Source organism: Lemur catta, chromosome 17 (genome assembly GCF_020740605.2).
Source record: "Lemur catta isolate mLemCat1 chromosome 17, mLemCat1.pri, whole genome shotgun sequence".
In the NCBI taxonomy this organism is placed as follows: domain Eukaryota; kingdom Metazoa; phylum Chordata; class Mammalia; order Primates; family Lemuridae; genus Lemur; species Lemur catta.
This window is the reverse complement of record NC_059144.1, coordinates 27,948,318-27,966,205: the sequence shown is the minus strand read 5'-3', so window position 1 is coordinate 27,966,205 and position 17,888 is coordinate 27,948,318. Positions and strand designations below refer to the sequence as shown.

General features: G+C 38.8%; 1 protein-coding gene across 5 annotated transcripts in view; it reads right to left on the bottom strand.

Moving 5' to 3' along the window:
- Positions 1 to 17,531, bottom strand: part of ATRN (attractin) — a 133,475-nt gene extending 115,944 nt beyond the window's left edge. For all 5 annotated transcript variants that reach the window (XM_045528988.1, XM_045528989.1, XM_045528986.1 and 2 more), the window contains exon 1: positions 17,050 to 17,531. In XM_045528988.1, the coding sequence (XP_045384944.1) occupies positions 17,050 to 17,447 (398 nt within the window). In that variant the 5' untranslated portion in view covers positions 17,448 to 17,531. The remainder of the gene's footprint in view (positions 1 to 17,049) is intronic.
- Positions 17,532 to 17,888: the final 357 nt, after the last annotated feature.

Genomic DNA, 17,888 nt, shown 5'->3' with positions numbered 1-17,888 from the left:
AAATGGTAACCTACAATACTACTGTTTTGCTCCAGTGGGTTTTTTCCATTTAATAACGTATTCTCAAGATGACCCCATGGCAGTATAGAGATATTCCTCATTCTTTTTATAGCTACACAGTACTCCACTGTGTGAACGTGCCATACTTTATTTAACCAGTCCTCTAATAACACAAGCCCAGATTGAACTGCTATTGAATTTTGTTGTATAATTTAAATCCACATAGAAGTTCAAATAGTCTCACTGTGATGTCTAGATCAGCTAACTTGCTGGTCTTTGTTATCATAGCTTTAAGCAAAAAGTTAACTATATAAGCAAGAAACAAAATACACTAACAAAGCCCCCACCCAAACCTGATATAGGGTTCTCAAATGAACATCAAAACACCCACAGAGCTTTAAAAAACACAAATGATGGGGTCCTAACACAAACTCCTCCAGGGTGGGATCCAGGCATTGCAATGGTGTCTTTAAAAGTTCCACAGACAATTCTAATACACCAAATCAAGAATAAATCTTCCATATATGATCTTGGAATTTCTAGGTGTTAAAGTAAGTGTTTGAATCATTGGCACCAACATTAAAAATATTTCTGCATTCCAAAGTTTCTTCTCTAATCAGAAAATTTTGATCTAATTCCTTAAAACCAAAATACAAAGAAAAACATTCATCATAAATATTTGCTCATACTAATAGCCCTAACATGTAAAAGATTAAGCATGTGTGCTAATTATTAAAAATACTAATAAAGCTATAGCTATTATAAATGATATAACATCACAAATAAGTGCTATATGCTTTAATATTTAGGATATATTAATACTATTAATATCATACCCATCCACAATGATAATTAAAACTACCATAAAATAATATGGCTCTAACATATTTTTAAATAATAATAAATCATCTACCTTGAAAGACTCAATAGAAGCAAAGGACAGGCCAGACGTGGTGGCTCACACCTGTAACCTTAGCACTCTGGGAGGCTGAGACAGGAGGATTGCTGGAGGTCAGGAGTTCGAGACCAGCCTGAGCAAGAGCAAGACCCCATCTCTACTAAAAAATAGAAAGAAATTAACCTGACAACTAAAAATATACAGAAAAAATTAGCCTGGCATGGTGGTGCATGCCTGTAGTCCCAGCTACTCGGGAGGCTGAGGCAGAAGGATCACTTGAGCCCAAGTTTGAGGTTGCTATGAGCTAGGCTGACGCCACAGCACTCTACCCTGGGCAACAGAGTGAGACTCTTGTTTCAAAAAACAACAAGAATCAAGAAAAGTCTAATGGTTTATGTAAAGCATTCCCTTTAACAGCTATATAAAGGTTATATTTTTCTAAACAGAAAGGAAAAACTCAAAGAGTATAAAAGGACAGCACAACTACAAAAAGAGTTTCAGAACCAAAAAAAAAAACCTCAACCCTGATCTTATGGGTTATAGCTCTTTCCATTCAACTGTAGTCTACCTGAAATGATAAAATAACCCCATTCTCCCAGGCTCAAAATGTTGATGTATCCTTTGTTAGTTTCTTGCTCTATGTTAGCCCATTTATCACATGTATGACCAATTTATGATACAATTGCCATCAAAAGTTTCCTTAGATTTATCTATTCATCTCATTCCCACAGCTACACTCTACCTCGAGCTCAAAACAACTCACAGTAGTCTTACTGCCAACACCTGTGGCTATTTTCACAGCTTCTGAGACCAGCCCACGAAATCTACTAAGCACCCTACAGCCAGAACATTCCTAAAGCACCAATGTCATCACGTTACTACCCTTGTCAAATGTTTACAATGACTCCGTACAGACTATGGAACGAAGTCTAAATTCCTGATCCTGACATTCTAACTACTAAGAATGTCAATCCTTCCCCTCACCCTGATAAGTAAGTTCTCACTGTCCCCCAAATACTCTGTGCCCATTCCCACCTCTCCTGCACCTTTGTTCCTTCCACATTTCCCTTCCCTCCCTGACAGTCAATCCAGACACCCACACATACTTTCCCCTACCTAGAATATGCTCTCAACCTTATCCAATAACCAGAATCTCTCACAGAGCCCTGAATACTAGGCAAAAATAAACACAAACAAGGGTTACATTCAACCAAAGACCAACCCTGCTGGCTATCAGTTCTTTGTAACTACAGTCTCTTTAACAGTCCATGTAAATATACAGTAATGAAAGAAAAGAAAAAGCAATGGGAAAGATAAGATACTGGCCGGGTGTGGTGGCTCACATGTCTAACCCCAGCACTCTGGGAGACCCAGGCAAGAGGATCGCCTGAGTCCAAGAGTTTGAGATCATCCTCAGCAAGAATGAGACCCCGTCTGTACTAAAAATAGAAAAATTAGCCAGGCACAGTGGCAGGTGCCTGTAGTCCCAGCTACTTGGGAGGCTGAGGCAGGAGGATCACTCGAGCCCACAAGTTTGAGGTCGCAGTGAGCTATGATGATGCCACTACACTCTGCCCAGGACAACAGAGGGAGACTCTGTCTCAAAAAAAAAAAAGATACACTTATTTATTTTAATAAGAAGTTACATCACATATTAATTTTACTAGAACCATTTTTCTTTTTTAGTAGTACACAAAGTAATGGTATATCATAATCAATGGCATCTTAGATCCAATAAAATCAAGTAAAAAATTCTTAATAAAATTTTTATTTAAAATATAATTTCACACTAACAAAAAAATTGCAGAGATGATACAGAGAATGCCCATATACTCCTCACCCATTTCCCCTAATATTAACGTATAAGATTGTCACAGTATGCTTGCAAGACTAAGAAACCAGTATTGGTATTGGTCTATTCCCTAAATTCCAAATTTTATTCAAAGTTCCCCAATTTTTATGATAATGTATTTTTTCTGTTCCAGGACTCCACATGACATTTATTCATCATGTCTCCTTAGTCTCCCCTGCTCTGTGACAGTTTCTCAGTCTTTCCTTATTTTTCATGACCTAACAGTTTTGAGTACTGTCCAGCATTTTGTAGAATGTCCCTCAATTTGAGTTTGTCTGATGCTTTTCTCATGATTAGACTGAGATTATGGATTTTGGGAAAAATATCACAGAGTTGACATTCCCTCCTAATCATATCACATCTGGAGACATGATGCCAATATGTCTTATCACTATGATGTTAACCCTGATCCTTTAAGTAAGATGATATTTGCCAGGTTTCTCCACCGTCAAGTTACTATTTTTCCCCTTTCCATATTCTATTCTTTGAATAAAAGTCACCAAGTACAGCCTATACTCAAGGGGAGGGGAGGGAGAGAAATTAATTAAGCTCTACCTCCTGAAGGGGGAGTAGCTACTTATATTAATCAGAATTCTGTAAGGAAGATTTGTCCCTTCTCACCATTTATTTATTTATTCAATCATTGACAGATAAAAATTTTAAATTGTTAAATAAGCTAAGACAAAGCATTCACTAGGAAAAGATCATTTCTGTATATATGATCACAGAATTAACATCGAGAATATAGAAAGAATTCCTATAAATCAATTTAAAAAGCAAAAGACAAACAACCCACTAGACAAATGGGCAAAAGACAAGAAAAGGCAATTCAAATAAAAGAAAACCCAATGGCCTTTAAAAATATATGAAAAGATACTCACCCTCACTAGTAATCAAGTGAATAAAATGAAATAGCCATACATCGTACATTTCATACCCATCATACTGGAGTGAAAAAAATAGCTAAAACACCTAAACATGAATGATAAGGAGTAAAAAACTGGACAAATTACTTTTAAGAACAATTTAGCAATATCTGAAATTGAAGTACTTTGATCTAACAATTTTACTCCTAGGAATACACTCCAGAGAATAGCCCTCAACTGACTTGGGTTGGTATGCGGAAACTTTTCCAGAGATACAGGGTCTGGATAGTTCAAATGTAATAAATCTCTAAACAGTATCTTCCACATACTCTCTTTCCTAAAATTAATCTGCCTGAGGAAAAGTATGTGGTCTTTTCCTATGCTGGTCTCCTTTCCCAACCTTATGGAAGACTTTCCCACCCAGCAAAACCCAAGGCATACCTCTAGCCCACCTACCCCCAGAATGCAAAGATTTTTAGGCACCTAACAAAAAATCATTCAAAATAGCAGTGTCCTTGTTGAGAAAGCAAATGATTCTAATAACTAGGTAACAAATCCTTTCAAAAGTTAAGTAGTTTCCAATTTTTTGCTCACAACAAAACTGAAGGCAGATATAACTCAGCTGTCACCTGGTAGATACTTTAAAATAATTTTTCATGAAACATTACCATTTGACTTCGGACACATAACATAAAAGGAGTTCAAACACTTGAGAGACACTATATGACAAAATTTCTTCCATTTGCATATACTTATTCGTTTTCAATAAGTATAATCATCTAGATATACTTACTCATTGGTCCAGTTTTTCACTCCCATCATTTATGTTCAAGTATTTTAGCTATTTTTTTTCACTCCAGTATGATGGGTATGAAATGTAATCACATGCTTTCTCAGTTTTACATTTACATAAAAAAAAGGGAGTAAGACTTACACTGAACCCTGTCTCATTCTAGCAGTAAGTTCTATCACCCCTGGATATTTTCAAAAGTACCATCCATCTCAATAAGAAATGCTTTTCCAATAAAAATGTACCTATGATGTTCAAAATTTATAAAAATGTGTATTACATTTATCTAGTTTGCTCACTTGTGTACGAAAATAACCGTAGGGATTAGTTAATCCAAAAGAAAATCTTCAACACATAGCGTCTAATGGTCACAGGAAAAAAATTCCATTTCCATATAAATCCTTGTTATAGAGAAGTATGACAGGATGCTCAATAAACTATCTTCAAGCATAGAAATACATCAGAATAAAATTCAATGGGGAAAATGAACTTACACTCACAAATAAGTGCATGTAGAACTGGGGAGATCTGAATAAACTTAATGGATTATATTAATGCCAATTCCATGGTTGTAACCTTATACTATAGTTATGCAAAATGTTACCACTGGGGGAAATGGGTGAAAGGTATAGGCAATCTCTCTATTATTTCTTACAACTGTATGTGAATCTACAATGATCTCAAAATAAAACTTTTTTTTAATTATATGAGAGGATTTTAAAACTTACTATAAAGCTACAGTAATCAAAACAGTGTGATACTGACATAACAACAGACATATAGGTCAACAGAATATAACTGAGAGTCTAGAAATAAACCTGTACATACAAAGTCAATTGACTTTTTATAAGAGTGCCAAGACCATTCCATGCAGGAAACAAGTCTCTTCAACAAATGGTGCTAGTACTGGATAGCCACATGCAAAAGAACAAAGTTGGACCTCACACTAGATACAAAAATTAACTTAAAATGGACCAAAGACCTAAATGTAAGAGATAAACTTAAAAAACTCTTAAAAATATAACATCGGTGGTAAGTCTTCATGACCTTGGATTAGAAAATCATTTCTTAGATATGCCACCTAAAAACTCACGCAACCAAAGAAAAAATAAATGCAGCTTCATCAAAATTTAAAATTTTTGTATGCCAAAAGACACCATCAAGAAAGTGAAAAAATAACCAACAAAAGGGGAGAAAAATATTTATAAACCATATATCTGGTAGGAGTCTACTATCCAGAACATATAAAGAAGTCTTACAACTCAACAATAAGAAGACAACATAATTTAAAAGTGAGCAAAGGACTAGAATAGACATTTCTCCAAAAAATATACAAATGGCCAAAAAGCACATGAAAAGATACTCAAAATCAATAATCATTAGGGAAATGCAACTCAAAGCCACAATAAGATAGCCATTCTAGTGAGGCTATAATTAAAAAAAAAAAAACAGAAAATAACAAGTATTGGTAAGAATGTGGAGAAACTGGAACCCTCATACATTGGTGGGAAAGAACATTGGTGCAGTCACTATGAAAAACAGTTTGGCAGTTCCACAAAAAGTTAAACATACAGTTATATGACCTAGCAATTCCACTCCTAGGTATATACCCAAGAGACATAACCTGTATGTCCACACAAAAACCCATACACAAATGGTCACAGCAGCATTATTTATAATAGTCAAAAGGCAGAAACAACACAAATGTCCATCAACTGATGAGTGGATAAATAAGATGTGGTATATCCATACAACAAAATATTAGTCAGCCATAAAAGGAAGTACTGATACATGATACAACATAGATGAACTCTGAAAACACTATGTTAAGTGAAGTCAGTCACAAAAGACCACACACTGTATGATTACATTTATATGAAATATCTAGACTAGACAAATCCATAGACATAGAAAGTACATTAGTAGTTGTCAGGTGCTAGGAGAAAGGAGGAATGTGGAGTGATAGCTTATAGGTACAGCCTTTCTTTGTAGCATAATGAAAATATTCTGAAATTAGGTAATCACAATAGTGGCACAACCTTATGAATACATTAAAAATCACTAAATTGTACATTGTAAAATAAGAATTATATGCTATGTGGGACATCCAGACCAATGGGGCAGAAATGATAATCTAGGGAAAAAATTATATCAGGGAATTAGAATGCAAATAAGAATTTAAGAAAAAAATACAAAAATTGTTAAATAAGACCTTATTCATTTATTTTTAAAATTAATGTGAATGAAAATCAAACTGCTATGAAATTTGGATTCTACTCAATATATTTTTAAAAAGTAATACTGTATAATGGGATTTTTTTTCAGTAGCTGTATTTATAGTACACTAGAAATTATATCTTTGCAACTATATAAATCCATTTTTTGAAAAATGGTATACGTCAACTGCATGTCAACCTAAAAGTAAGCAAGAAGGCAAAGGGAATGTAAGTTATTTTGGAGGTGTTTCAAAAGTTTGAAGATCACTACCCTAGAGAAAAATCACACACAGGTCCATGAAGAGATATGTAAAGAATGTTACACCATTTGTAACAGCAAAAACTGCAAAATTCAAAACGCCCATCAGCAGGACAATGAGTAAATAAATAGTAATCCTTCTGTAATTAACATAACTCTGAATCAACTAGAGCTACACTTATCAACACAGACAAATCTCAAGCATATTGTTAGGTGAAAAAAGTGCTACGGGATAATTTTTTATAAAGTTTAAAAACATGATCTTATTTATGGAAACAAGACATTGATTAGACAAATTATATATATATATGTATATATACACACACATATATATTTATCGGTAGCAAAAACAGAAACATGCAAGAGAAATAATAAATATCAAGTTCACCATACTAGTTACCTCTGGAGAGAGAGTAAGTTAAACAGGATTATGAAGGGGTAGCACAGGGACTTTGGTTGGTACCTATAATATTTTGTTACTTAGAATATTATTAATATGAAAGAAATTCAGCAAAGCTAGGTGGCAGATACAAAGACGTTCTTTGCATCTCTTACATAGGCTTGAAATATTTCATATTAATAGGAAGTTAGTCCAGGCATTGAACCAGCACCAGACATATCATCACTTTAAAGTAACCAGTTATGTTTTGTCAGTGTTGGTCAGTGTTTCTCAAACAGTGGTCCAAGTCCTGTTCTAAATAAGAAACAGTAACAGCATCTATTAAAAGAGAAGCATAAGATACAAAGATATTTATATAGTATAGAAGGGCATAAAATGAATCTAATTTTGCAAATCTGCCTCAAGATCACCTTTGCCAAATCTTCTGATCAAAATCCTTGTATAGCTTTGTAAGATGTCTCCAGTACTTCAAAAACCAATGTTCAAAAGGGAAAATTAAGTGACAATTATAGCCAGCTTGGCCTTTTCATTCAATTTAGAAAAAAACCTATCCACACAGGAAATGTGCTATTTGCAGAGAAATGCTTATGAATAGCTGAAAACCGCTATCATTTTATCATTTAGAATCAAAACACAAAAAATACTCTAAAAATAATTTTTAAAGCACAAATTCATGAATACCAAACATTAAGACAGGAAAACTGTCTATTTTTAATAGCACAAAACAGAGTCAAATTCAATCTCTATTTTAATATATATTTGATCCCAAAATTAAATGTCATTTTTATTTGTTTATAATTCATGCTTTTCTTTACATAATTAACTTAAAGTACATAAAACATGTACCACATGTTAAGCAGGGTTAAGGTCAATTTTTTATTTTTATATTGGGAATATCATTATAAATTGTATTTAAAGTGTACATTATAATATCTACTAACAGGCCTGGCGTGGTGGCTCACGCCTGTAATCCTAGCACTCTGGGAGGCCGAGGCGGGTGGATCGCTTTATGTCAGGAGTTCGAGACCAGCCTGAGCAAGAGTGAGACCCCGTCTCTACTAAAAAATCGAAAGAGATGATCTGGCCAACTAAAAATATATATAGAAAAAATAAGCCGGGCATGGTGGCGCATGCCTGTAGTCCCAGCTACTTGGGAGGCTGAGGCAGTAGGATCGCTTAAGCCCAGGAGTTTGAGGTTGCTGTGAGCTAGGCTGACGCCACGGCACTCACTCCAACCCAGGCAACAGAGTGAGACTCTGTCTCAAAAAAAAATAAATAAAATAAAAATAATATCTACTAACAAATTACTTTTACTCTATTTAAAATCATAAAATCATCTTATCAAAAACAGGACACATTTTTTTAAAGATTATTTTTAATTCCTAAGAGAATTTTTTGATTTGTGAATCAAAAAATTTAGAAAACACTGGTCAAGGGAGGTTACTTTTGTGTCTCTTAATAGCACCTGACACAATTCCAGTCCCTAATATTTACTGGCTTATTAATAAACAAATTAGAAAATTCTTAGAATACCAAAAAGACCAAGAATTAATTGGAAAATTCATTCTTTTAATAACTGTACACTGTTGATGTCAAATTCTAAAAAAAAAAAAAAGCAAATAGAAAATTCAAAATAGGCAAGCATGTAAATGAATAGCCAGAATTTAAGTTACCCAAAATGTAATCTGAAAAAACAGCAAACTTAAAGAATTAAAAATTGAAAGGGTGAAATCAAACGATGGTCTGAAGTGATAAAACAAAAGCAGTTAGAGAGATATGACATAAAGAAAATAAGAAGAAAAATGCAAGACAAATATAAAAAAGCCATACTAAGAAGGAAAAACTAGTAAAAGTCAGGGTAATAATAAAGTACTAATTTGTAAGTATAGGAAGAAAAGGGAAAATTAAAGGAACAAAGTAAAAAAATGAAGGATTAGAATAATATATAGCATATAGATGGGAGCCACTTTTCCTAAAATGCATTTGGGAAGTCACAGAAAATGGTACAGTATGGTTCAAGTGGGAAACAAATGTCAAAGTATTTCAAAAAGTACAACTGCAGTTTCATTTCAGTTTTAGAAACAAGACTATGTTAAAAAGAAAAAGCAATGTAAGTTTTCTCTTCAACCACAATACCAAGTACATACTTCTATAGCTCATTCTCAAGATAAAGATATCCTACAAATGTATTAAATCAGTTAATCATATTTAGTAAAAACTGTTTTGATCATAAACATACTCTTCTTTTCTCTATATATTTATCTGTCCTCTATACTTGAGTAAATAAAAAATATTTGCCTATCTTGGGAACCTTTCACAGAAGTAAGGTCTATGGTAATTTGTTATAGCTACCCAAGCTGACTAACCCAATCAGCTGGCCCTACCTCCCCCTGTATGTTAGGAATCGTTCTACTGTGACAGGAAATCTAACTCTAATTGGCTTAAGAAAAATACGGACTGTAGTACCTCAAAAACCCAAAAAGTACAGCGTCAGGCAAGGCTTGACCCAGAGATTCAGAAAGTCATCAAGTCTCCAGCTCCATTTCTCCACTGTCCTCCCTCTTCTGGGAGTTGCTATGACCTCAGGTGGACTCCTATCACAAGAGCAATCCTAGCTATTATAGTTCTTCACCACACAGAAAAGGTGGCAAAGCATCTCCTTCATAAACGCCCACAGAGAAGAGAGGTCTCTAGCAAAAGTCCTGAGACTCACTCTGAGTGAGTCCGTTTAGGTCACATGCTTATCTCAAAACAATCAGCACAGTCAGATGCTGGAATGCCCTAAATGGCTTATCCTAGGTCAAGGGGACACCTTGAAGATGGAGACTGTTAGGAAGGGAAGTGGAAGATACACTGTCATCTTTCAGTCTCACCTCCTTCTACTGCAATCCTCAGAAGTTATTCTCCAACAACATCCATCTACGCTCAGTTCTCTACGTGTTGTAGGTTGAATTGTGTCCCCAAAAAAGGTATGTTGAGGTCTTAACCCTGGGTACTTCTGAAGGTAACCTTATTTGGAAACAGGATCTTTGCAGATGCAATCAAGTTAAGATGAGGTGATACTCATACATCCAATATGATTGGTGTCTTTAAGAGAAAAGACACACAGGGACAGTAGCATGTGAGATTGAAGTAATGGAGGCAGAGACCAAAGTGATGTATTTACAAGCTAACAAATGCCAAGGACTGCTGGCAACTCCAGAAGCTAAGAAAATAGCATGGACATATACTCAGTCCCCTACTCTTCAAGAGAGATCATGGCCCTGCCCATACCTTGATTTCAGAATTCTAGCCTCCAGAACTATGAGAGAATAAATTTCTGTTGTTTTAAGCCATGAGTTTGTTGTATTTCATTTTAACAGCCCTACGAAACTATTAATACTAATAATACACTAAGTATGATAACGAATGATTCTTTGCCTTTGCACAAACACTTCATTCTTTCTGGAATGCCTTTCCCCCCTAGATGGTCTATTCACACTAAACTACCCAGACCTACCTAAATGTCCTCTCCTCTGTGATGCCGTCCACCACAGCCCCCAAAAGAGTTAGTCTCTCTATTACATATTAGTCCAGCACCATATACTGTCTGTTATTTTTATCATGAAATTCTAATTGCTGTGCACATAGCTGTCTCCCCTTCATAATTATAAGCTCTCTGAGGAAAATGCAAAATTTGACTCTTAACCACCTTCATATCCTCAAGGCAAGGGCACAGTACCTAATACATAATAAGCACTCAGAAGTTATCTATGAATTGAATGAGTTGATGACTCATCTCAAAAGAAGATAATGGGTATGATTTGGAAAAATTAGCTATTATAGATTACATAGAACTGAAGATGAGCCTTGGATGGTAGAACCTAGGTAAGTAGAGAAGAAAAGAAAGAACGCGGAAGTGGTGAGGAGGAATGGCACAGAGTTTAGCAAAGATATAGAAAAACTACAAAGTAGAAAGGATTTGTTTACAAAAAAAGGGATGTATGTAAGGAAGTGAGAGCCTTCTGCTAAGATTCATTTTACAGGTAATAAGTAAAAAACAGAAAAAAGGTTTCTGAGCAAAACAGTGATACATGTTTTTAGGAAACTCATATTACAAAGTTTGCAATAGACTCTGCAGGTGTCACAGACCTACTATAGTGCAACAGAAGCAGGTCGACAATGAGGGGAAGGGCCAAATACACCAGGATGTCAGCAGGAGGAATGGAAAGGAACAAATTTATAAAACTTTAGAGGAGAATAAACAGGTTGAAAGAGCCAAAGATTACTCCTAAATTTTGACCTTTGGTTATCTAAATTTGGATTTGCAACTGAAATAAGGAAGTACAAAGGAAAAGACTACTGTTTTCAACAAGCATAAGAAGTTTGGTGCTAGTCCTGGCTCAATATGAGGTGACAGTAAAACATCCCAGTAAAGATGCCCAACAAACAGAAGACAGAGAAGTTCAGGAGCAATATGAGGACAACAGACATGTATGGGTAAAGATGACTTTTTAAAAAGTCATAAAAATTATATTGTAGGCCGGGCACAATGGCTCACGCCTGTAATCCTAGCACTCTGGGAGGCCGAGGCGGGTGGATTGTTTGAGCTCAGGAGTTCGAGACCAGCCTGAGCAAGAGCGAGACCCCGTCTCTACTAAAAATAGAAAGAAATTATATGGACAGCTAAAAATCTATATAGAAAAAATTAGCCGGGCATGGTGGCGCATGCCTGTAGTCCCAGCTACTCGGGAGGCTGAAGCAGGAGGATTGCTTGAGTCCAGGAGTTTGAGGTTGCTGTGAGCTAGGATGATGCCACGGCACTCACTCTAGCCCGGGCAACAGAGTGAGACTCTGTCTCAAAAAAAAAAAAAAAAAAAAAAATTATATTGTAGAATTTCACTCCTTCATTCAACAAATATTTACCAAGCACTGTATGTCCTAGGCACTATTCTAGGCTCTAGGAATGTAACAGTGAACAAAACAGATAAAAACCCCTGCCCTCAAGGAACTTATATTCTACTGGGGAAAACAGACAAGCCTAAATTGGATTTATGAACATAAACTTGAGGCCAAAAGTCAACACCAGTTAGTAATTACTACAAGAAAAAAATTGTTTACCTTTTTCTTTCTTCAAATTTTATTTTCCAGAAATTTCATTTCAGTAATTACAAAGCAACTGGAGTCAAGCAAATTTACGATTTTTTTATGCTAGCTTTCCTATTGTAAAAATCTATTTTCCCTCCTTTGTTTCTCAAAGTGTTTGCTGGAATTAGGTCAGCCCTTTCAAAGAATGCTCCTAAAGGGTGACTGGACTCGGGAAAAATGAGAGGCCAACGGTACAACAATGAGAACACAGGTTTGGGAATAAGACAAGGCCTGAGTCCAAACCCCAAATCTGTGTAACTTCTGTGCCTTGGACAAGTTACTCAGTATTTCCAAGCTTCAGTTTACCCATCTGTAAAATGGGAATGGCTTCACTCTAAGGATTAAAAGAGGAATATTTCTAAAAGCCATTTGGCACAATGCCTGGGGGAAAAATGGAGAAATGCTAGAAAAATGGTGGCAAATGCTGTGACCACTAGTACTACTATTACTGTGTGTTTCAGGCAGAAAATAGATGCTCAATAAATACTTGTTTTCTTTCTTTTTCTTCTATAGAAAGTACATCTTAACATTATGCATAACTATAAGCCTCCAATTCACTAGATTATTCTATTCAATCTCCCAAAAGTTTTGTATAGCAGGAACTTAAGAGAATTGAATGCATATTAATTTTGCAATTGGGCTTAATATTTTTAATCCCTAACTTGATGGAGCCTATTTACTCTCCAAAGAAAAATTTTGATGGTGATGTCACAAGCAGAAAAGAAGTCACTGAATTATCAAGATTCACATAGAAATGAATGAAAGTGGTACTGCCTTAGAAATCATACACCAAAGATTCTATAGTTATTTTTATTAAACTGACACCATTAACCTTACTCTAATTAATCATTTTTGTAGCATCTTTCATTTGGAAAAAAAATGTACTAAGTACCACCATACAATAATCCAAATTTTATATAATACCCTCAGAGTTGTCCTGAGAATTAAACAGCACAATGTATATGAAAATGCTTGGCCAAGTCCCTGGCATATAGTATGCACTCAGTAATAACTTTAGTGAAATCTAATCCTCCTATTATCGTATGTTCCTTTCAATTAATGAAAGGTCAGGCACAGTGGCTCACATCTGTAATCCCAGCACTCTGCGAGGCCGAGGCAGGAGGATCACTTGAGGCCAGGAGTTCAAGAGCAGCCTGGGCAACATAGCCAGGCCCGTCCCTACAAAAAAAGAAACAATTAGCTGGGCGTGATGGCTTGCACCTGTAGTCCTAGCTACTCCAGAGGCTGAGGGAAGAGGATTGCTTAAACTCAGGAGTTCAAGGCTGCAGTGAACTATGAACACACCATAGCACTGTAGCCTGGGTGACAGAGCAAGACCCTGTCAGGGAAAAAAAAAAAAAAAAATCATGTCATCTGTACATAAAAACAGTTTCTCTTGTTCTTTCCTATGATGCTAAAAAGAAAAAAAAATCATAATAAAAAGAAAAAAATCAATTAATGAAAAAGACCTATAATAGCAACTATAACGCAGGATTTACAGAACTAAAAAGCTTAAAAACCACTCTGACTAGATGCCATTCTAAACCAGAAAGGTATTCATTTAATGTCTTATAGTTTAGTAACAAGGAGATTTATAAGTTAAATCAAGATACATATCACTGCAATCAAAACCAACATTTCACTCTTCACCCAAAAAAAAATCCCTCAACTAAAAATGTAAAGAAAGTTTTTTTAAAAGACCACAGACATAAATTCCTTCTAGTTTCATTTTTTAAAATGCAAATTCCAGAAGCCCACAAAATATAATGGTATCATCAGGACCAAAGTCATAACCGTTTACCCAGGAAAGAGCACTGACATCACCTAGAACCAGCTCAAAGGGAGGGCCCACAATAACCAGGGAAACCCCTTCACTCACACGTGACACCATTTGAGACAACCAGTGTCAGGGTTGCCTGTTCCCTGTAACAAGTGCCTCTTCTCCAATCCTCTGGACTGTTCATATGGACACTAAGACCTGTTTCTCTCCCTGGCAATCTCCCTCACATGTAGCTGACTCCAACATTTACATCTGCTAAATGCATACCCTGAGAACACACAACTCAGTGTATGCAAAATTAAATGTGTCTCAGACCTGTTCCTCCTCTGTCCCCATGTCTGTTAATGTTATCACCACCCTCTCAATCGCCCAAGATAGCACCTAGTTTTCTTTCCTTCACCATCCCCCTTTCTCTTCCCAAGAGCAAACCAGTTCCAAAGAAAGACCTGTTCACTTTGCCTCTATAACCCGACACAGCATCTATCCCTGCCTCCATTCCCACAGCCTGTCTCAAGCTCATTACCACTGCCCTGAATCATGCCAACAGATCCCGCCTAGCTGTCCACCGTCTCTCATGCCCAAAAATGAGTCTATCTACTCTGCAGATTACAGACAGTTTGGTCTTGCTATGAATGTTCCTTCCTGTGGGTCCCCACTGCCTACCATAGTGTCCCAGATTTTTAGAACTTGAAGGACCTTACTCTGATCCAACTATCCATTCACCTGATCTTGGATGCTCCTCAAATTCAAAATACTCTTGCCTCATGTTCAAGGCCATTCCTACTCTGGCTCTAATCTAAAAGCCTCTGATGTCATGAAAACAAGAGTGAACTATGCCGTTCCACTGCTCTTGGGCTAAAGGTCAAAACTCTCAATCTGGCCCACATATCTCCACTTGGCCTGGCCCCTGCTTACCTCTCAAGTCTTGCCAAGCTCCCTTTTGCTCTCTTTGCTCCAGTCACCTGGTCTTTCATGCAGCCTACCATGATCCCACTTGTCCCAAGCCTCTGTACACGCTGGTCCCTCAGCAAGCCCCCCTTCTCATAGGTAGTACCATCTCAACCCTCAGATTTCAACTCAAAAGTCACTTACTCAGTAACCAACCTCACTCTCGTTCCAAACTAAGTCCTCTCTTTGTCCCCTGCTCTTCACCTCCACAGCCTTAAACAAAATTGTAATGAATTGATCATTGAATTTATTTCCAAGCTAGAATGTAAACTCCATAAAAGGACTATGTCTAGTTTACCACTATATCTCACAACCTAAAACAAAGGAGCCCTCAACAAATGTGTGCGGATTAACAGAATTCATAAATCAAAACACCCAAGTAAGTAATAAGACCAGCCTCACTACATACTGGTCCTGAAGTCACTTGGTTTCTCCATCCATAAAACTACTGAGCCCATCTGCTCAATGTTCTTTGAGTTCCCTAGAAGATCTGACATTATCTGAGTCTACAATTTTATAATTTAAGCTCTTCTCTCACAACTGTCTTTTACATAGGCACCAGCAAAACTTTACATTCCAGGTTTCACAACTTTGTTTGCATCCTTCCTTCCATCTGGAATTTTTTTCCCCAGCACCTCATTTCCAAATCCTACTTAGCCTCAAATGCTCAAATCCAATGTCATCTCCTCCTCAAAGTCTTCCTTTCATTCACCCAGCTAGTTACAACCTCTCCACCCCTGAATTCCCCCAGGTTATCCACTGCCTCATTCAGGTGTCAGATCAAATGTCACTTCAAATGAGAGGCTTCTCCTAAAGTCACCACAGGTTATAATTCTCTATTAGACCACCCTGTTTTATTTTCTTGATTACTATTATCTGAAATTATCTTGTTCATTTCTTTCACTTATTTACTTAAGTGCCTGCTGCCCTCACTAGAAAGGAAGATCCATGAGAGCAGGGACATCTGTCTTGTTCACATTTCCCCACTCCCCCACATCAGACATGGGAGGTGTTCAGTACATATATGCCAAAGGCATGAATGACTCTGTAGCCCTTATGGCTAGGGTTGTGTCTGTGCATATCTTTCTCTTGTCATTTTCCAAACTCCTTGTGGACCAGGCCAAAGTCTGGCTAAACTATTTGTTTTGTGTGTCCTATCTGGAAATCCTTGCACAACTGAAGCAAATAATAGATAACTGCTAATTAATTAATGAGTGATCTCTCCAAGAGGTACTGCCCTGAACCAGGCCAACTCAGAACTCCATATTGTCCAGAAACCAGGGCAAACAGGAATCTCCTTCCATCCCCTCTCTACCAGACTGTTCCAATCTGCCACCTCCAGTGAGCTTCAAAAGACTAGTTTCCTCACCTTCCTTTAGCCAACAACCACTGGTTCTTCTATTCCTATTATCTCATGATCCTACCCTTTCCCTTTTATCTCTAGCCAACAAATCACTTCCAGGGCCCTGTTTCTTCAGAGTACCCCATATCTCCAATCAGTCGGGGAACTCATCAGGCTCTACGATACAAATGGATGTTAAAAGGAATTGTTTAAGTAAGCCTGGCTCACTTACCTTTCCTTTGATACCTCTTTTATCCGAAATAGGCCCAGTTTCAAAGACTGCCTTTGATCCTCTTTGGGACCCCCAGCATTATTCCAACCTAGCCCGCGGCACCCAAATACCTTCGGGGTGCCCACACCCTTGCCTCGCACCTTTTCACCTTCCACCAGAGGAATTCCCCAGGCCAGAGACCACGATCTTCCAGGAAGCAAATGGCCCTAGAACACCGTGGGGCAGCCCTACCCTCTACACTTTCTGTCCGGCATCTGCCTCTGGCCTGGAGCCGACTCGAGCGCCCCTCAGCCCCAGTCTCCCGCTGGGCCCGGCCCTCCAACACCACCCCCTACTCACCTGAAGCGGCCCCCGCAGTGCTGGCATTGCTCGCCCACCCAGCCGGCAGGGCAGACGCACTGGCCGGTGCCAGGGTTGCAGCGGCCGCCGTTGACACAGGGCCGGTCACATTCCTTGGCCTCGGCTACGGCTGAGCCCGACACTACCGCCGCCGCCGCCGCGGCCTCGGCCTCCCAGGGAAGCAGCAGCACCAGCGGCGGGAGCAGCAGCAGCAGCAGCCTCGGCCGGAGCAGCGGCGACAGCAGCCGCGGGAGGCGCAGCCCGGCGCCCAGTCCCGACCTCCCAGCCCCGGTCACGTCCCAGTCCGGGCGCGGCCCGCCGCTCCTGCCCGCGGGCGCTGCCGTCGCTGCCGTCCTCCTCCTCAACCTCGCCTCAGTCGCCGCCGCCGCCGCCACCATCTTCCCGGGGCTGAAACGGCGCCCCGCGAACACATACACGCACACCGCACGGCCGGCTCCGCTTCGCCTGGCCGTGCGGGGCGGGGCTGTGCGGACGGTGGCTCGGGCGGTCAATCCTGGGGGCGGGACCAGAGTTGAGCGGTGGGCGGGGCTTACGCGCGCGTGCGTGCGTGTGTGGGCGGGGCGCGAGTGCGCGCGACTAGCTAAGACGCGGCTTCGCCGCCGAGGTGCTCCAGTGCTCTAGTTGTCGCCCTTCGCACGGGACGGCGGTGACCGAGTTGCCGACCCATTGGCTGCCTGGGAGCCGGCTGCGTCGAGCGTTGCCCTCCTGGAGACCCCGCTGCCCTCGGCGCTCTGCCCCAACTCTAGCTGCGGGGCGGAGACGGCGGGGAGGCGGTGTCGGGGTGTGGCGCTAGGTGCGGTACTGTGGAAGCAGCAGTG